Consider the following 22,005-nt stretch of genomic DNA (forward strand, 5'->3'; position numbering starts at 1 on the left):
TATAGTGATCTCTTCACACAGAGGCCATTAAGAGTTGGCACCTACCTTACTTATCAAAGGCAATTGTGATGTCAGGCCAGCTTTGGACAGCCTTCAAAGGCTCTCCCTTCAAAGGCACATCAGCAGGTCAAATCACTTAGTGTCTGAAATAAGCTGGCTTTTGTCAGCCCTTTGTGCCCAGATGGGAAATCTGACCTGAATGACATACTCCACACATGCTGGATTAGAAGAACTCAATGATTGCCCCAGCTCCTGAGGATCAGAGACCAGGAGCCTCCACAGTGCCTCCCGATGTGCCCACTCTCTACCTCTTCCATAAGTCATTTGTCTCTAGAGGATTACTGAGGACAAGAAGAGAGGTCAAATCACTGAGAGGTGGCACAGCTGGCATGAAAAACATGGCCGAATGTCCCTCAAATGTCCAAAAAATAAGACAGAACATTGGGTTCTGTCTTCTACTGAGCATCATGGGTAATGTTCTGAGTTGTGCTCTGAGAGAAAAGGTCAGCTGCCCATTGCTCTTTGCATCTGAATTTCACCAAGACCACACTGGGGACTTTGGAGAGGGAGCGGTGGCAGACATTCAGAGCCAGAACAACTGTGGTCAGGAGAAGACCTGCAGTGGGCATGCTGAGGCTGCAGGAAGGACCAATCAGGAAATAGGAAGACTGCACCATGCTCAGCACGTGGGGAACTGGAACTGCCATGGTGACCTGGGGTCACACAGCCCTATGCTGCTTCAGCCCTGGGATTGCACCAGACTCTGTGACATCATGAACAAGAGGAAATGGTAAACATTTCAGGGAAGGGAACCCAGCAGCCTTCTTTGGAGGTAGAAGGAAAACCTCGGGCCCAGAAGAGAGGCACGGAAGCTTGAGAGACACAACGTGAGAAAAGAGACAGCAAAGGCTCAGGCCATCAGACAGCGCCCTACGAAGAACAGAAGAGACGCAAGGCAGACCACTAACATCATCCATGGCCCATCCTGTTACAGAAGTTAGCCTTACACCAGTGCCCCATGCAGCAAGCCACTTTTGGACACCAGTTCTCCGTAAGACAATTAAAAGTCAAATGAGTGTAAAAAGCACACACAAATAAGTTTTAATCACTATGCCTATGCTGGGAAGCAAAAGAGAGACACAGTGACACACTGTCCCCTTCGAGCCCATGTTCAGGATGCTAGCATGAACTCTCAGTAAGTAGACGTCAGAGCTCTAAGCAGCTCTGTACAGCGAAGCAGACCCAGTCAAGATGTGCTGGCTGCCATCATGGCTCCCCTGCAGTCTCAGCTGTAGCCTGCTGATGAGCTGCCAGTTGTGAAACTCTCCCCAGGACACAACAATCCTCTGACAGGGATAAGCTCCGGCCTTTCTGTTCCTAGATTCAGAACAAAGGTGTAAACTCCAATCCACAGCAGTGCCTGGGTTCAGTCTGCTAGCCAGGGGGAACACACGTGTGTCTTTAAGATATCCTCATCCTAAACCCTTGCACACAACATGCCACTCAAATGGGCCCACTCCTTCCCTGACCAATAGGCAACAATTTCCTCCAGGATCTGACCCCCGCTGCCATGACATTTGAATTTACACCAAGATCCTCTACTCCCACTTTCCTGCCCTACTGCCCTGCTCCTCCGCAATCTCGCATCCCTGTGCCTGTGGGTAGGCCGGCTACTTTCCACCACACATGCCACTCAATTACTATGGGTATCTCATTTGCTATCAACACCAAGCCAACTGCACAAAACAATTTCAATTGTTTTCAAGAAAAACAATTTCAATTGTTTTCAAGAAAAACAATTTCAATTGTTTTCAAGAAAAACAATTTCTTAAACAAACAAAAAAAAAATGCCTACACAGTTTCAAATGGAACATGGAGCCGGGCAATGGTGGCACACACCTTTAATCCCAGCACTTGGGAGGCAGAGGCAGGAGGATTTCTGAGTTCGAAGCCAGCCTGGTAGACAGAATGAGTTCCAGGACAGCCAGGGCTACACAAAGAAACCCTGTCTCAAAAAAAAAAAAAAAAGCAAATGTAACATGGGAAGGTTTGTGACAGGAGGAAAGAACCCAACCTTCACTTAGTGGACACGGACAAGGAAGAGCGCCATGCTGAAAGCATGGCTTTTGTTAGGTTTACTCTGTGGGTTTTCTGTCCACTGTGCATTGTTTCCTTGTGTATGTAAGCAGGCATCCCTGCGGAGGCTTGAGAAGGCCACAGGGCATATTAGGTCCCCTAGAACTCACTTACAAATGGCTGGAAGTCGCCTGCTATGGGTAATGGGAACAAAATTTCTAGTCTTCTGCAAGAGCAGAGAGTGCTCTTAAGCACATAGTCATCTCTCCAGCCCCAGCATGTAGCAAATTTCCAACGAAATCACACAAGGACATTTCCCAAGCCTACAAAAAAAAAAAAAAAAAAAAAAAAAAAAAGATGCCTATTCATGTACAAGAGGCCCATGGGACAGCAAATAGACAGGACCAGAAAGGAAACTTCCACAACAAACTGCAATTAAAACACTAAAAACAGAATATGAAAGTGTATTCCAAGCTGCAAAAAAAGTCAAATGCCTTGTGAGAGCAGGTTCATAACAATAATATCTGATAATTAGGTAGGAACCTAAGGCCAAAAGTGCCTAAAAAGACATATTCCAAGTTCTAAGGCCCCAACTGCCAAAGCACACTAATGCATCCAGCAAAATCACCTATTAAAGGAAAGAAAAATAAAAACATCCTATACTAGCAAGACATAAAGGAATTTATGGCCAATGACCAGCTCTACAGAGAATACTGGTGGAGACAGTGCAGACTGAAGAAAAGGATAAACATGCCAAGGGGAAAAAGCACCTGGGCATGAATGAATAGGGGTGTGGAAGGAGAGACTGAGGGATGTGAGGCATCCTCTCAAAAAGGAAAAGTGTATTAGTGAACTATGTGAAAATCTGTGGGCTGCTTTCATCCCTATGTGGAAAACGGTGGCAACCATGAAAAATTCTGGAAACCAAGGGACAAAATTGGGAAGAGCAAGTGAAGAATTTGCCTGAGATGTTCAGGAAAGCTGGCTTTGTCATCAAAGCTTTCACTATACTCCACACCTCTGTGAAGGCGGCAAGGACAATAACTACTGCGTTCTGGACTGCGCTGTCTTTGTTCCCAGACTAGTATAAACACATGGAGTCCTAAGTCTTCAGAGTCGGCCCTGGGATCTGCCCTCCAGGAGAGGAGATGCATCCAGTGATGTGAGGGGAACCTCTGGGGACTCATTCACAGTATATTGTAGGAATTTAAAAAGCCAAAATACTAATTCTTTTGTATTGTGTAAGGGAGTGTTTTTAAAAACAAAGCCCAACTCCTCGTGTATTTTTAATCAACTCTTTCCTCAGAATCTCGCTCCAATGCAGGTCACTCTCCAATTATGAAGGAAAATATTTTTTATACTTAATTGCTGTAGGGACTCATTCCCAGAAAAAGCAATAGTCATGATTCTATGGAACTGATAAATGGATTGTTTCTAATAAATTAAGTCTGGCAATGAAGCTGTCTATTTAATTCCAAATATTGGTTAGAAAAAAGAACTTTCATGTTTAGAAACTCCTTCTCTGTACGGGACAGATGGCTCAGCAGTTAAGAGCATTGACTGCTCTTCCAAAGAGCCTGAGTTCAAATCCCAGCAACCAAATGGTGGTTCACAACCATCTCTAAGGAGATCGGATGCCCTCTTCTGGGGTGTCTGAAGACAACTACAGTATACTTACATATAAATAACACACACACACACACAAAAAAAACCTTCTCTTACCATTCAAAAAATGTTTTTAATCAGGTTAATAAATGTTTTTGAGATGAAAAACAGAAAGAAAGAAAGAAAGAAAGAAAGAAAGAAAGAAAGAAAGAAAGAAAGAAAGAAAGAAAAGATAGATAGATAGATGGATAGATAGATACACAGATCAATCGATCAGTGGGTTAGAGAGATGGCTCAAGGATGAAGAGCACTGACTGCTCTTCCAGGGATCCTGAGTAAATTCCCAAAAACAATATGGTGGCTCACAACCATCTAAAATAGGACCTGATGCCCTCTACTTGTGTGTCTGAAGACAGCTGTACTGTACTCACATGCATAAAAGAAACAAATGAAACTTATTTTGAAAACATAACAAAACGAAACTCTATGATCATCCAGTGCAAGGAAGGAAATTTTATTGGGACAGAATGTAACACAGAATATTAATGTCATAAAAGAAAACTAAAGGTTTACATGGGATAAGGGGTCAGGGAGAGAACAGAGGGGTAAAGAAGCCCAAACCAAGAGAACAGGAAGATCCATTATGGAAATCCACTAGTTTGTAAGCTAATTAGAAAACACTTCATTCTTCTTGTTTGGCGAGCACTGGATATCCTAGAACTCACACTGTAGACAGGGGAGGCCACAAACTCAAGATCTCCATGTCTGCACCCAAAAGGGTCCATTAAAAGCATGTAACAGCATGCCCATCTGGAAAATACACTTTTCTAAATTACTCTGAAACAGAACTATCCTGCATGATTAGACACTGCTACTCCCAAAACATGAGTTATTACAGGAAAAAATCTCAGTCCCTGGCACAGAAAACAATCCTCAAGTTATTGGACAGGGAGGTCCCAGAGGTACCCAAAATGGGACAGGCTACTGCTCTGGGCTGCTGGCTTAGAGTATCTATTGATGCAACAAAATGCAATGACCAAAGCAAACTGGGTGGAAAGGGTTTATTCAGCTTGCACTTTCATCTGACAGTCCATCACTGAGGAAAGTCAACACAGGAACTCAAACAGGAAATTTAATCAGGCAAGAGCTGATGCAGAGGCCAGGGACAGGTACTGATGACTGGATTGTTTCCGCATAGCCTGCTCATCCCACTTTCTTACAGAACACACAGACATCAATCCAGGGTTAGCAGCACCCACAAAGAGATAGATCCAACCCAAAGTATTACTAATTAAGAAAATGCTTTATAGCTGCACCTTATTGACGCATGTTACAAGTGAGGCTCCCTTCTCTCTAGTAACGAGTCTAGCTTGTGTCAAGGTGAAAATAAAGTAAGCAGCACAGTTGTCTACCCTAAATATTTTATACAAAGCTATTACAAAGTCATCACACAAAAAGATACTAGACCCACAGAAATTGAGCAGAGGCCAGAGCTATGTCCAACTAAGCAGCCCCAGTCAAGATGTGCTGGCTGGCTGGCATCATGTCTCCCCTGCAGTCTCTGCAGTAGGTTGCTCTGATGAGTTGGGGCTCAATGGACCAGAAAACTCACTCCATTCTGGGTAGCTTACACAGTCCCAGAAGGTACAAGGAATGCTTCTAGGGGAAGTAGGGAAAAAAACATCGAAGGGCTGACCCAACACTGGATGCTAAATACCATAATACTGATCTACATGACAAGATGTGCCCACGGGTGCAGTAGTGGAGTGATGGTTACAGGAAGAACCAAGCACTTTCTGAGTGAATGTGAGGCCTATACCACAGACAGACTTCATGGCTGCTATTGTAACCCGGTCAAACATAAATGAGGAAGGATCTCATAGGGCCGGGGGAGAAGACTAAATCTTATGTTGCTGCAAGTTCATGCTGTCAAATCAGTTTCTAAATTCTTGTGTATACACAGACATTTGTTGCTCTTGACTTTGGTCAAGACAATTCTTTTCATAGTGTGAAGAACTTAACATGGTCTCATGACTGGCCAAAATGTGCAGTATAAGTAAGAGTGAGCATTCATCTACAAGTAATTGACACCAACCTGACCAACCCAAGAATCAGGAAATGCCATGAAAGAAAGAAGAGCCAGAAAAAAATTTAAAGGAATGGGGAAAAGTATGAACTGCTGTCTTCTGAACATGACTGTCATACACAACTGTTCTATCCAGTGGTGTTCACCTGCAAAGCACCTCCAAAGATCAAAACAGTCAAGAGGCCAATATGGAAGAAGCAATGCAGCATACAGACCTGCCCTTAGAGGATGAACTATTGGCAGGTGTTGATAGCTAACATGGACTGGAACTCCTTAGCAGACGGTACAGGTACATCACCAAGACAACAGTGGGAAGCCTTAATTAGGCTTAAAGGATAGAAATACCAAAAGAAGGAAAGTGTGAAGCTACGGTGGAGAAGAAGCAAGGGCACTAGAAGCAGGTAATGGCAAATAAATATCATCAAATTTCATTGAATAAATATCATTTTCAAAGAATGAATGAATAATAATGAAAATATAAATGGACACACAGTTCTTCATTCATGGCAAGCCTGTGATGATTTCAAAGAAATAAGTGAAAGGGTCTCACACAATTAAAGAACTACTCTGCTTAACATAATCCTAGATAACTGCTATGTTCCCATCAGTTCACTTTATCATTACAGCCATCCATCCCTGTGCATCCCTTAATCATGGGTACATGTAGATATGCCAAGATGCTTCATGTCACTCATCCCTGAGACCAAGATTTGACAAGAGGTCATCACATAAAACCATGACCAAAGGGACACCATGGCTACACCATGAAAGCCAACCATTCTGTTGATGGGTAGGTGTCAGGTTTTACATAGGACCTTATGAAACACCATAAAAGTCCTTTCACATAACTGCTCACTGTCATCCCAATTGTGGACCTATCCATTTTGGTATTTCATGCAGTTACCCAACATCCTCAGGAATACAACACAGCAATACAGAAGAAAGGTTATGAGGATATAAAATAAAAAGAGGACAGATAAAACTCCTTAGAGAGCACTCCATAAACACATTAATGAGCTCAACTCCCTGGCCTCTCCCCACCCCAAGGTTGAAAACACAATACAAGAAACCATCAGGGGCCTAAAGGCATGGCACACGTTCTATATGACATGTCTGCTCTGCCATCCCAAGATCTCACAGGCACAGGAACATGCCAACAAAAGCAAGAACAAAGGTCAGCTGCTATTCTGGAAAGCATCACACCTGTCTTATCAGCACATCTACATCAGGCCCCTTCCTCCATCATGACCTTTAAGGAGGCACTGGATGTGCTATAAAAAGAGGATGCATGCTTCAGGTAGACAGAAGAAGTAGGAGCAGAAGAAGCAGCTCCTGAAGACAGCAACCCTTCAACAAGGGGCGAGGTAAGGACTGCCCAGAAACCCACACACAAGGGCAAACCTGGGGGAATGAGCATGGAACAAGTCACCTCTGGACAGATAACTAGGGCTTACTCCCTGGCTCTAGAATGTTCCTCAGCTGATGAGCTGAAGGACATTGTGACTACCCTAGGATGGGAGATAAGAATGGCCTAATAGACTGCTTTAAGAAAATGGGAAACTGAGTGCTGGACTCCCAGAGACATCCATTAGGTCAGCATATACCAGCTCTTCAATAGACACACATACCTTGCTTTTCCTTAGAGTGTGTTTAGATGAATGGCATGCTAATTGGATTTCCCAGAGTGCAGAGAGGAAAGGGAGAAAGCTAGTGAAAATGTGGTGAGATTAATTTCCAAAAGAGAAATTTGTTCAAGACAAGGAGTGTACCATTGGAATCATTTTACTAGAACCACAGTCTGATGGTGATGGCACCACAGGGTTTGATTTTGTTAGGTTAGTGCACAGTGCAAACCTAAGCCAGCATGCCCATCCTCTAAGATTCAGAACTTTTCAGACACAGGTCAGCTCATTTCTGGGAAGACTCAGTCACTCAAGACTACAGGAGTAGGCAAAGAGGTCAGGATAAAGCAAGATCTTAAAGATGAAAGGACAGGAAATTTAGATGACATTTTGAGAAAATATCAACTAATTATCAGAGTGATACCAGTCACAGGTGGAGGAGACACTGGACAGTGATGCCATGGAAGCTATGTTTCTGTCAGATTGATTAGTATGTTTATGGAAGAAATGCCACCATCTAACCACCCTGTACAAACATGTCATGGACATATACCTCAGCACCACTATACATGCTAGAGAGGGGCCAGTCAGATCATTCAGCTGGTCAAAGTACCTGTCTCCATGCTTGAGGACCTCAGTTTGATCTCTGGAACACAAATGGCAGATGGGAAGAACCAAATCAATCAAACGCGTTGTCATGTGGCTTACACACATTGCTTGGAACACACATATGCAACAATAGAAAGTAACTAATGCATGGAATTAGACTAAAGACAGGCCAGGCAAGGTGGTGCACAGCTTTAATCCCAACACTAAAGAGACAGAGAGAGGAGGATCTCTGTGATTTCAAGACCAACCTGGTCTACCAACCAAGAATCAAGAAACCCGGATTAACAACATAACACCTGTTTCAAAAGTTAACAGAGCTGCCAGGCAGTGATGGTGAAGGCCTTTAATCCCAGCATTTGGTAGGTAGAGGCAAGCAGATTTCTGAGTTCGAGACCAGCCTGGTCTACAGAGTGAGTTCCAGGTCAGCCAGGGTTACACAAAGAGACCCTGTCAAGAAAAACAAAACAAAAACAAACAAACAAAAAAGTAAATAGAGGTAAACTTCAGAGAAAAAGGCACTTAGAGCTAAGGGCAAGCAAGTAATCTAAGATGGTGAGGTAGGGAATAATCTCCAAAAGTCACCAGCACAGCTCAGATCTATCAAGAATGAGTTATGCCACCCAAGACAAGGGAAACTGGGATCAGAGGGGTTTTGCTGGCATGATTAGGTAGGGTGTCTCAGGAAAAGTCCTATACAAATGACTCACTAAGAAGATACTTAGTGAAGGGTACTGAGATGGTAGGTAAGGACACATTCATAGAATATGACTGGGACACTGATAAAGGGCTGAGGACATAATCCAGGATTAGGGCAATGCTGTAAAATGTAAAAGTCCTATGAGTAATCTCAACACTGAAAACAAAACTGTAGCAGGGACATATATGCTAGGGATGACTTGCTGCAACAAATCCTAGCAAAATGTTGAGGCACTGGAGAAACAATAAAGGAGAATGAGGGGTTCATCAAGATGTTTACTGCCATATATCCAAACAGAATTCCCATAAACAGAGGAGAAACAGGGTTGTCAAATATGTCAGTAATAAACTCTAACAGGGACCAGGGAGTCATCTACACAAAGTTCAATGAAATCTCTAAGATCCCTGGGGAATGTGACCTGTGACCCATTTCTCTTCTTCAGGTTTCAGACACAAAGATGTGGGTTCTCCAGGCCTTGGCCATCATGTTGAGCATCCAAGCAGGAACACTTGACCTGGTAGAAACACCGCCAGTGGTGGCAAGTCTTCCTGCAGTTGTGCCTGGTCAACTCAATATCCCTTCAGTACTCCCAAGTTCCCCAGACCTCAAAGGTCCACCCAAGCATCAAGGGACACCTCCCAAAAGGCCTGTACCTCCATTCAGAGGTGGCAAGTGTGTACCTGCAGCCAGATACTTCCTCTCCAGTGACAAACTCCAAGACTGTAAGTAAGATCCATTTCACATCTTATCTTGAGTCCTGTTCATACTTTCCAGAGGCTGCTCATTTCTGAGATCAGAGGGAGTTTAGGAAACTTTCTGAACAAGTAGATTTAAACATGATGACACTCTAACATATGCTTGGGGCCTATAGAGTCAAGGGACATTAGGGCATACCTACAAAATCTGGTGCAGCAAGAGATTGAATCCAGCTCATCCGAACACACTAGGATAAGGTGAAGTTGCTTGTATGTTCACACAGGTGGTCCAGGACAAGCCTATGCTACCCTGGACAAAGGAACTGTCCAGCTACAATGGCTGTCTCACTATCTGCCTTCCAGTTGACTCTTACCATCTAGAGGCTATGTCACACTACAGGTTCCGTCTTGCTGGGCCTGAAGCTTGCCTCCACTCCCGCAAATCCACAACCCTCAGCCTGATGTTCAGCATGACAAAACAACAAATTTAGTATTCTCTTACAAGCCCTTGACCACATATGTTCTCTCAAAACCCTCTTCATCTCCTCCTGGAGATAAACATTGTTCTCTGAGATAAAAATTCTATTCCCCGAGACTCTCAAAGGCTAAGAGCACAAAGATGTAATTCTCTTTGAGAAACAGAAAATGGATAGGACTCGTGGGATAAATGCCAAGAAACCCTTACACTTTTCTTAGCAGCTTCCTACAGTAATGGTCTAGCAAAGCCCTGCATCAGAGCGTGGCAGGATAAAGATAGAGGCCATAAGCCAATGAACAGGCAGAGATAAGATTCCTCAAAAAACCAGTTTATGAGGCACAGAACTCTTGGGCTGAGAAGGAGCAACTAGGCTGGAAAAGATGCCTTCTTCAACTTTCTTCAACTGTGACACTATTGAGCCAGAAACATTCCTTGGCTCAATCATCTTCAGCTGTAGATTCAGCAAGGCTGACCACAATCAATACTTCACTGACATTGTTCTATGCCATTCCTTGTACAGCCAGAAAGGAACTCAGAGAAAGAATTCTAGAACCTTGACAATTCGTCAAACCGTGGCTGACTCAGCCTCTTCAAAAATTACCTGCACTTCATCTACCTCTTCCTACTTAAATCAGATCGAGGGGGAAAAAATAAGCTCCTTTCTGGCCTCGAAAGCCCAAGTCTTGGTCAAAATAAAAAGGCACAGAAGTACTTCCTTCAAATATAGCGCATTCAAGGAAAAAGAATCTTCCAGATTAATAGGAGGAAAATGAAAAAAAGAACAGAGATATCTGGGACATAATGGCCTAGAAAGAAAATAATTGTCCTTTACTCTTCAAGACACTGACACTTCTGTAGACCCTCCACCTTGTAACAGATAATGACACTCATAACCTTTTCCTTTGTCCACAAGCCATGCACCATATCCAATTATAGATCTCACCAAATAAAGACACTGTGATCAGGGAAGCCATAGAGACTCTAAAGAACATACCTGCAATTGGGAACTGTACACAAGGACAAACAAACAAGTAAAACCATGTTGGCCTGACGACCCTCTTCACCAGAAGAGGACCAGATCAGATGCCCAGCATACCGAGTGCAAGTGGGTCTGGGCCAGGAAGTTGGAATCTTTTTATATCATTTGCATTAAAAGTAAATAAAAGCATAAAAAAGCAAGACAGAAGAAAAATGACAAACAAAAATGAGGTCCCACCCTCACTCCATGTCCATGTACCTTTCAAGGAAACACTCTCCTCACAAGTTATATCACTGTAGGCTAAAAGGAGCTGTTCGTGTCACAGAAGGGATAGTTCTCTGACAGAAACTAACTCTTAACTAGGGCAGAGACAAAACTCAAACTAGGAAGGCAGAATACAGAGTCCCTATGTGCCCCATATTTCAAGATGCTATCATCCAGAAAAGAACATTGCAAGGGCAGAACTGACACCAGATCTCTCTCTTGATCTTTTTTAGACCTCATGAAGACACTGCCCCCACAGATTGAGAACTTGGTGAAGTGTGATGATGTTGACCTGGGAGGCATGATTGGAAGTTTGATAACCACGTTGGAGGACTCTGATGTGCTTGCTATCTTAGATGTCACTTCCCTCCTAAATGGGGGAGGAGGCCTTGGCATTGGTGGACTCCTAGGCAATGAAGGTAATGAGGATTCCTCAAAGCACTCATCTGGCTCCAAGGTTGCTGGTGGTCTTGGTCAGCTAATCCCAGAGGGCCTCCCAGGCACAGATGTCCTGGGTGGCTTACTAAACCTTGGTGGAGACAAGAGCCCTGGAAAAGGACTGCTGAATGGGAATGGGCTCTCCAATATCAAGAAGCCTCTAGATGACATTGTTGAAGATGTAAGCAATCTAAAAGATACTGTCCATGACAAAGTGACCAATATGGTCCCAGATACCATCAAGGAGCCACTTGGAGATCTGCTCAAGATGGACATCAAAGAAACTGTGCTCAAGTAAGTGCTTTCTTACTCTTGGGTTTTGGACAAAGAAGCTGCTTTTGGAGAACCCTCAGATTCAACTACAGCAATCCCAGGGACAGCCACCCTGCCATGGAGAAACATACTTAGTTCTCCAGGAAGTCTCTCTGCAAAATAGGACCAGGATTCCTTGAGCTCAAACCTTTACATGGTGGAAAGGGAAGCTCGGGGCCCATGGGATTGGCTGGGATCAGTTGGTGGTGAACTCTCTGACTCACAGGTATTTCTCATGAGGGCCAGGCTGTTGCCATGGCACACAACTGAGTCTCTGCTGTCACTATGCAGATTAAAGGTCTCACAAGTAACAGTGGACAGCACGGATATAGCCGTGGGAGCTGATGAGATTCAAGTTCTCTCCGCAGTTACTGCCATCATAGAAGGACAAGGGTGAGTGTGTTTACACAATGGTTGCCTGGATCAGCCTGGATGAGGGTACACATGTGCTATGCTACAGCCAGATGACAAAAACATAATATGACAAAAGAGGATTGGCTTCCCACAGAGCCAGGCTTACAATAAAATACATTCTCCCAAAAAAGAAATACATCAAGCCTGGTGGTGATAGCACACACCTGTAATCACAGCACTCTGGGAGCCAGAGGCTGGAGGATTTCTAATCTCGAGACCAGCCTGGTCTACAGAGTGAGTTCCAGGAAAGCCAGGGCTATACAGAGAAACCCTGTCTTGAAAAAAAAAACAAATCCAAAAAACAAAAAAACAAAAAAAAAGAAATACATCATATTTATATATGTATTTCAATCATATCCATATACTGAAGAATAAGAAGTAGCCACAGTCGCTTCTGGCAGATGGATGTCTCTCATGTACTCAATAAGGAACATCCAATCCTTAGACTTGGGTGAACATTAGGGTGACCTTTTCAGGCTTGCTAAGACAATTGTTTGTGAAATACTGAATGGCTGCCCCCAAATGACCAGGCTCTTCTCCCTGTGGCAAGGGACTGAGACCCTAAGACCATGTGAACTGGGATGCGCAGTCCTGCCCTCTAAAGGATGGTCCTGGCCCACAGCTCTTTCCCAAATGCCTGTCCATCCCCTGGAGCCCCACACCTCAGGCAGCACTCTGTTCACCCTTACCTTCCTCTCCACAGCTTGCTTGGACCAGTCATCAACCTAATGCAGTTTCAGTCTCAGATGGACGTAACAATGAGAATTGCTGTTTCCTCCAACAACACCCAATGCGTCAACCTTGATGTGCAAGACACCCATATGCAGGTCAAGGAAATGAACATTCAGCTAATAGAGACGTACGTAAACCCTTTCTTTTCATTACTACCTTGATTCAAACATGTCTCAGAAGGCCCCTGCAGCTTTCCCAGAGGTGAACTGGTCCACCATAGTACAACAGACAATCAGGAAATGCTGACCAGCTAGCTAGAAGCTCACTAGCAACATCCTACTTGTTGAAGTACAGCCTTCTCACACCTACATCATTCCTCCTGCCTGTTTTAGTAACCCATCCCATATGTTTCATGAACTGTACACTGATCAGATCCAAAATGCAAAACAGGAACCATGTGGCTCCACAGTGAAAATCTGTCAGCTGTGTGGCCTAGTTCCCCTATCCTGACCTAGCAATAGCATGCAGGCTCTACTGACTTAGGGTCACACTGTCACTGGGGAAACACATGGACAGAGAAGCTTGCAGGCTGTAACTTCTCAACCTGCACAGGCCCAGCTTTCACTTTCTTTACTTCCCTATGCTATGGCCAAGGGAGGATCTATTACATTTTCTTTAGCTAGAGCATAGAAAGCTGTGTGTTCTGATCCACAACTACACAAGAAAACAAACAGGAATGTGAATGAATTTGCTCCACTGTCTGAAGGATGAAGTCATCCACGTGGACCTCAGGACTAGGTGTCTTGTGCATTGGTCAGGTACCGTTGCATCTTCCTTGAAGACCAAACCAAGAGCTCAGGTCCTCCACATAATGACATCACAGGCACCGTCCTGACTCCTTCATCAGTGAGATGATTTCTTTAACACATAGACGAATCTAGAAATACAAGGATCACTTGTTTCAACATGTATTCTTTCACAGAGTCAAAGAAACTGTGCCTCTGCCTGTGCCTCTGCCCTTGAATTCGGTCATCCCAGTACTCCTGACAGCAAAAATAAATGAAAATGTAAGTCCAAGGAAGGGAAGGCAGAGGATTCCCACAGGGAGCTAAGTCACTGGGGAAACACAGGGAGAGAAAAGTTCACAGGCCTGATGTTAGGAGAGCATTAGGAACAAAGCCAGGGCCCCCTGGAGCCCGAGGGCCACCTTGGACAAGCAGCACATCTGAACTACACTGCCTGGCAGCAGAACTACATACAAATCATGACACATGGCAACTATGGATAACTTCAGCCCAGGAGAGGCTAGGAAAGTGTCACATGAGAGGAAGTCAAGGGGAGAAGGGCAGGAAGCAGTGTGGCAAGACAGGCTACTGAAGCTCCCTCAGCTAAGGTCTGTGTGCTGACTTCACAGATGGAGAAATCCAACTCCTGTGCCATCGTCCTCAATGACTTCAACAACTGCAAGAACAGTGAGTACTTCTTTAGAGTTTCTATTAGAGCGTGGATGGCCCCAGCACCTTGGGAGATTTCATAGGGTGGCACACCACAAAGATGGACTTCTCAGATCTCACCCTCCAAAACTACAAAGACTCACAAATTCCTCAGCACACTTAGAGATGACATGGGTCCACGTGAACTTTCCCTTGCTGTACATGGATTCTGCCTTATGGAAGAGGATGGGACCCAGTGCTTCTGAAGGGTCTGCCTGGATCGTCCCAACCCAAACACCTTTCAAGGGCAACACTGCATAGAGTCTGAATTGAGGGCCTTCCCAGGCCCTTATCTCTGGCTGTCTGAGATCAGGAAACCCCAGAGAATCCCTAAAAACATGACAACAGTCACAGTTGGTGGGACAAAATGGGTTGAACCACTCAGAGAGGTGAAGTAGGAAACTGGGCACATTTCTCAAGTCCAAAAGTAAACAAATGGCAGGCTCTAGCTAGCCAGTCTTTCCATCTCTGAGTAGAAAAAAAGAAAGAAAGAATGAAAAGAAAAGAAAGAAATCCTTTCTAGTAACTGTAAAGTTCATAGCACACCTGGAGACAGAGACGTAGAAGCCTTAGAGCTCTTCCATGTGTCTGGCAGGAAGACAGAAGTAGTTGTCTAAACTGCTGTCTAGAGGGAAATGAGAGCAACAGAGTTTGAGGCACAGCAGCCTTGGTGCTTGTCTGGTCTCCCTTGATTCGTCCGTCTCTTCTGTCTGCAGCTTCCGGCTTATTCAGTTACCAAGTTCGTACTGCCAAGATGTCTCCAAAAGGACTTTCCATCCTCTACTGTGTAAGTATTCACTGGCTTTTCAATGACAACTGGATGAATGCTGGAAGCATACCTTGGCAATAAAAGACATCAGATGGTCAGAATAGAGAAACCATGGGCTCTTTTCAGACGCCTCAGCTTCTTCCTGGGGTCAATCTCCTGAGTGCCCAGTTAGGACAAACTCAGCCTAGCATACTTTTCCCTTCACCTCTGAGGCACTCCAACAGGACAAGCATTGCATGACCCAGCTCACATCTCCACTCTCAGTGAACTACACACAAACAAGCAAAAAGACCCTGCTCTTCCAACCACCCACAACCCAACCAGGAAGGCAGAAGCAGGCCACTGAAGTGATGAAGGGGGAGGCAGAGTTAGCTCAGCTTCGCTCCTGAGATCCATCGAAAAGGCTCCACTCACTTGATGAAGTGCAAAAAACTACATAACATGGGAGGAAGCTCATCAAACAACCTGCAAACATACACAGAGCACATAGCCAAGCTGAGGGTCAGATCTCTGTACACAGCACACGTGTGGTAACAGACTCTGCACATAATTTCACATGTTCCAGTCACGGTGTGGAGTAAGGAGGCCTGCACAAGATGTGCAAGCATAGGTGATGACGGACATGTGTCACTGTCCTTGGTGTTCCTCACTGATGTGCCAACATCCCTTCCAGAAAGAAAGTATTGGTCAGACATGTTACAAGAGAGGGCATATAAAACAGAAGAATGAAACTGACAGAGAGGGAGATAGAAAGACAGAGAGATGGAAAGGCAGACAGAGATAGAGACAGAGATACAGAGACAGAGAGACAGAAACAGAGACAGAGAAAGGGGGAGGATGGGAGGGGAGAGGGGGAATATCCAAGAAAATCCACAATATCTAAGAACTTATGCCTTTGTATGATGAGCTATGAAATGTGGAAGGGAAGGAAGGAGAAGGGAGGGAGAAAGAGGGAAGGCAAGGAAATGGAAGAGAAGAGAGAGAGGGAAGAGACAGGAAGAGAAGAAAATGACAGAAACATGACTCAGCTTGGCCTTTAGTTCTATAGAACTGTGTCAAGGAGAAGATGTGACAGGCAAACATATACATATTCTGGTGACTTCACAAAGATGTTCCTCTGCTTTCCCCTCCTTAGGTTAAAGCCAATATAGGCAACAAAACTGTCCCTGTGCCTGGAGGTCGGCTCCCCCCAGATCCCAAAAATGCCAGCATTGCTGTAACCATTTCCTCCTCAACACTGAAGACACTTATAAAACATGTGGCCAAGAACAGCTCTGTCCAGGTGAGTGTCCAACATCAGCCACAGGTCTCTACTACTCTGGGTATTAGCTGAGACTGTCACTTCTCAGGGAAATGATTCATGCAAACATTGAAAAGATCAATGACACAGGACATACATTAAACTTCATGATCAGGCCGAGGCCTGGACCTCATCAGTGGGGCATCAGGAGCAGGCTCAGGGCTTAGGGGTCAGGGGACAGGAAGGGCAGTAATGTTAACAGTATGCGTGTGTCATCCACTTCTCTAGGTACCACCATCATGTGAAATAGCATAGAAGTATATTCACCACAGAGTCCACAAGTGGTCATCTGAGAGCTTTGAGACACAAGGGCAGACAAAGATACTTCATCTTTGAAAGGCTTGATAGAGAGGAACATTCACAAGTTCTCTGTCCCGACATCCATCCACACACTGAAGTAAACAGAAGCAAGGGCTGGGAAAGCCCTGGCATTTCTTTTTCTCAGCTGCACTAGCACCCAAGCTGGGCAAGCTAGCCTACAAGCCAGAATGCAGTATCCTCACAAAGACAGAGGACACATGCCTGCCTCATGATATGGCACCTCTGTCCTCTTCCCCACACTAACTGAACTCTTCTTCTTCACCACAGATGAATGACCTGGAAGCACAAATCACCTATATAGCACTTGCCTCCCAGGAAAACAATACGCTCAGAGTCCTCTATAAGGTTGACATAAGAAAGGATGGCGAGGAATTTGCCACTGGGGAATCGGTGAGTGCCGAGAAATGGAGCAGACTGCTGTGGAAGGAGAACTTGGATGAGCAGGATGGACTCTTTCCAAAAGCCTGAGGCCCATTATGCCTTGCTGACCCCACAGCAGAGGGAAAGGCCAGGTCCCCTTGTGTCACACATGCTCTCTTGTGTCATTTCAGAAATTATTCATCTCCCATGGCAGCAAGATTTCAAACTCCACACTGACACCAGACATCAAACTCATAAGGTACAACAGACCCTGTGCAACACACAGGCATAATGGGATCTTGTTCTGAGCAAATATTTCAATAATTAAAGGAACCGGGAATTAAGGCTTACATGATCTCATTCCCATGTCTATTCTGACAAGCAGTGCCTAGTCTACAGATGACTCACCTCAAATCAATTCAGATAAGACTTGAACTCTAAACTTGAAATCTAAACTTGAGCAATACTCATCTCATGAACCTAATGTTTCTCTGTACTTTGTTGCTGACAGGTCCGAACACACTGTGGTGCCACCCGAGGCAGTAAGTTCAAGTGCCCTTGAATACTAGGTGGGAAATCACATCAAAGTCAGAGACACAGTGATTCAAGACTGGGGAAAAGAAATGCCCCTGGGGAAGGGAACACATGCCTATTGGCAATTCCCACAGGACTTGTGGGTGGAGGCTATGAGGAACACACACACAATCACATAACGGGAGACAAAGACACTGAAAGTCTGTGCCACATGCAAAACAGTGACCCACAGTGTGTGCGCAGAGAAGGGATTAGGAAATGTGTCCCTGTAACACAATGAGAAATGGGAGTCAGGAATAAGCTGATTCTATGGTGACTCCAAGGCCAGCAATCACTCCTCCTTTCCTTAGCAAGGGAAGTGACAGACAGAGCTTTCCAGGCTATGGCTCAGTTAAAAAGAACTAAGAAGGACTAACCCCTGACCTCACACTAGCTACTCATATACATGGGACACAGTGCTCTATGCCAACAGTAGACCTCTGGGTGTTAAAGGGCAGAGTTTAAAGAGCATCCACTGTGTGTAGACAGCAGGGCACTGCTACAGTGGCACCACAACCCACTACTGCAGTAGTGTGACTTCCCACAGAGGAGGGTGAGCATTTAGGAAGCATGGATGGAGAAGCAACAGCTCATGCTCAGAGGTGGGCCACAAGAGAGAGAAGGGACCAGCAGAACACAGACACCCAGACATGCATGCATTCGAACTTACATCAAAGCAGGCAGTAGTGACTAGCCACTGACAGTCCTCTTTCCTTTAGCCTCCAAATTGCTCCTGATGTCCTAAGGCCACCTGCTGTCCTTGTAGCAGGGTGTCACTGACCAGGCCAATACCTCTGCTCAAGGAGCCACAGGGGAAACAACACCAACAGGGACTCCCTAAATTTCCAAAGACAAGACACCTAAGGATACACGGAGAAACATCTCCACATTTGATGTTGACACATGACAGACCTGTCAACTAGAGAACCACAGGAACCAGCAGCCTGAGATAATATTCCTGAGCCCTGAGGCCAAGCAGAGGACTGCATGGCTCTACTGAAAATGTCTCCATGTCTTGCAGAAGGAAGAAGTAGAAAGCATTATGTCTGAAGTCACAAAGAAGGCCTGGTCCAGCTTCAATGGTATGTGGAGTTGATAACAGTGAGTGTTGGCACAGTTAGTGCCCATGAGAGGTGGGAGGAGGACACAAAAAGTGCACTAAAGCACCAAGCACAAGGCCACCCTGTCATCTGCTAGCATACACATAGACATACACACACACACACACACACACACACACACATTACCTTCTCTTTGCTTAAAAGGCAGCAAGTGGTGGTAAAGGAGAAAACAGATCCTCTGAAGTTCCCAAGATACCTTGTCCACACCTCTCTTGGGACCATGACCATCAGTATATACAGCTGCACAGTGGACCTGGGTCACTCACCCCTGTAGACACTTGAAAGCTAGGTTGTCCCTCATTGGACAACAATAACGATGGTGCCACATGCCAGGTGTACACATCCCTGGTTAGTTCTACTGTAGTTCCAAATAGTGCACTGACCCTCAAATGAGTGCCAGCCAGTCAGTCCATCACTAGCAATCAGTGTTAGGAGGCCACCAGGTCCCCACCTGCTTTGGGGGCCTCTCTTCCCATACACCATCCAATAGCCTGGGATGGACAGTATTCATGCCACCATGCTGAATGGGTGTGACAGTGACTCCTCCTAGGGCTACATACAGGACAGAGATCCCACGTGTGACTGTGGTCACACAAGCCAATCAGGTTGTCATTTCCTTTAACTCCTGTCACAAAATGATACTTTCTTTTTCAGAACTGTATAAAAAAATGAATATTCCTGAAGGAGTGTCTTCAAATACTTTAACGAACTCCAATGTCAAACTACTGAGATCAGTAAGTGACAGAAATACGGTTCTTTTCTTTCCTTGTTTCTTTTGCTTTGCTTTGCCTCAAATCCAGGACCTTGCACATATCTACCTGTACAAGCATCGTCAGATGTGACTCAGAAACAGCAGCTTCTCTCAAACGCCTCAAACCTTAAGCTGTCCTAGAGCCCATACTTTCCTACAGCTGAGCCTACATCAATCCCTAGAGTGTCTGACTGAGAGACTGTCAGCAGTTGTCCACAAGGGCTCTCTATACTCTCATTCTTTTATGTTGAACCTATGAGGGGCCATTACCACAGGCCAGCCTTGATCAGGGACCAGACCAGAAGAATGACATCTGAGCTATAGCTCAGTGACAAGACACACAGCCCATAGTAGGTTATGTCACAGCAGTAAACAGAACAGTTACTAAACAGCCAGCATGGTTCCAGCACCAGCAGGTGCTTCACTCAGAATCTTGTGAACACAGGAGTCAGTGCTATACAACTGCTGTCCTGAGATGGATCACGACCTCCTCTGCATGGATCTCCTCCTGCCAGAGGACTCACCTTCCAGTTCCTCCTCTCATAGTCTAAACTCTGCAGGGTGCTCACTGGCAGATGTCCTCTCCCCTCCCTGAAACAGATCTGGGGATCTGGGGATCTGGGGGGGTGGAGGAGTTGGCAATTTTCTCACCTGAAGTCAATTTCCAGTGTGAAAGGCAGAAACTATTTTCTTTCTCTCCCCTCAGAATGACCTTCAGGCAGCAAGCTGAGGCCAGCAGGACTGAACTACAGCAGTACTGAATGACAGCAAAACCCCCTGAGAAGTTTTTCCATGCCCTTTTGACCCCATACTTATAATTCAGGAGACAATAGCTATGGTCTCCTCAGCATGCCCAGAATCCTCTGCCTTGAGTGACAAGGACAAGAACAGTTGGAGGAAAAGGGCATTGTTGTAATCAGCTCCTTAATAAACACTCCCTGCATGCAAAAGTGAGAGATGACTGGTTCCTCAATGCTCATGCATATTCATGAGCATGCAAAGAACTTCTTACTTGGGGATCAACAGTAACTTGAGACAACAAAATCCTGTGATCTTCCTGCTCCAGGGACAATGATTAAACCTTTCTGCCCCTCACCTCCCTCTCATACTTGGATCTGGAGTGCCTCACAAAGGCTCAGGTGGTAAAGCCTTGCTCCCCACCTGGTGCTGCTGGGAGGAGGTGGGACCTGTGCTGTCTGAGGTAGTTCTTTAGGTCACTGGAAGCTTGCCCTTCAAGCAGATGGGGAGGCCTGCCTCTCTCTTGCGAGCACTTTGTTTCCCATGGCCATAGACTGCTAGCCACAGGCCTAAAGACCAAAGGAACAATAATAGGTCACAGCCTGGGTCCTCTGTCACTGAGCCTACATTTACCTCTTCCCTGATGAAGATGCTTACCTTGTTACACTGATGGAAAGCTAGCACAGTCTCCAACTCTAAATACTTCATGAAAAATCCAAACCAACAGAGCTCGAACCCAAATTCTCCAGGTTGAAAATGGAGAAGCCCAGTTTAAACACAAAATGTGAGATGGGTCAGAGCAGGTAAGAGCCTGATAACACTACAAACTGTGCAGAAAAGTTTGTGTATGTCCCAGGCCAGTCAGTACAGTCCTAGCCATGTGACCCAGAATGAAAGCCAAGACATCAGTGGCATAACTGTTTACAGCACTCTACCTTGTAGCACACACATCAAAAGATACCTGGGCTTCTTTGTCCATATATCCTGAGCCTGGAGAAGCAGGTACATCAAGATTCCTAGCCATCATTGGTCAGCAGCCAAGCTTACTTTCAGAGTGCCACACCTGTGGGAAACTATCACAGAAAAAAAAATAAGACAATATAAAACAACAACCTCAGTTGTCAGAATATAAACAGATCTCTCAAGCTCATGAATCAGTAGGATTAATGTAGTAAAAATGGCCCTCTTACCAAAAGCAATCTATAGATTCAATGCAATTCCCATCAAGATTCCAACACAATTTTTTACAGACCATCAAAAAGCAATTCTCAACTTCATATGGAAAAACAAAAAGCCCACAGTAGCTAAAACATTCCTGAACAATAAAAGAACTTCTAGAGGAATCACCATCCCTGACCTCAAGCTGTACTACAGAGCAATAGTGAAATAAATAAATAAATAAATAAATAAATAAATAAATAAATAAAGACCCTGCATGGTATTGGTACAGGAACAGACAGGTTAATCAGTGGAATAGAATCAAAGACCCAGAAATAAACCCCTACACCTATGGACACTTGATTTTTGACAAAGAAGCCAAAACCATACAATGGAACAAAGAAAGAAGCTTCAACAAATAATGCTGTTCTAACTGGTTGTCTGACGGTAGAAAAATACAAATAGATCCATATT

The 22,005-nt window shown here is 44.8% G+C and overlaps 1 protein-coding gene across 1 annotated transcript; it reads left to right on the forward strand.

Moving 5' to 3' along the window:
* Positions 1-9,152: 9,152 nt before the first annotated feature.
* LOC127686102 (vomeromodulin-like) lies at positions 9,153-20,570 on the forward strand. Its single transcript, XM_052183983.1, has 14 exons — positions 9,153-9,417; positions 11,345-11,843; positions 12,153-12,254; positions 12,979-13,134; positions 13,930-14,014; positions 14,362-14,419; positions 15,157-15,227; positions 16,345-16,491; positions 17,098-17,220; positions 17,382-17,449; positions 17,702-17,732; positions 18,785-18,845; positions 19,539-19,618; positions 20,342-20,570. The coding sequence occupies exons 1-14, from the start codon at positions 9,153-9,155 to the stop codon at positions 20,363-20,365; spliced, it is 1,770 nt and encodes a 589-aa protein (XP_052039943.1). The 3' UTR covers positions 20,366-20,570.
* Positions 20,571-22,005: the final 1,435 nt, after the last annotated feature.

This window comes from Apodemus sylvaticus, chromosome 5 (assembly GCF_947179515.1).
Source record: "Apodemus sylvaticus chromosome 5, mApoSyl1.1, whole genome shotgun sequence".
Lineage (NCBI taxonomy): Eukaryota > Metazoa > Chordata > Mammalia > Rodentia > Muridae > Apodemus > Apodemus sylvaticus.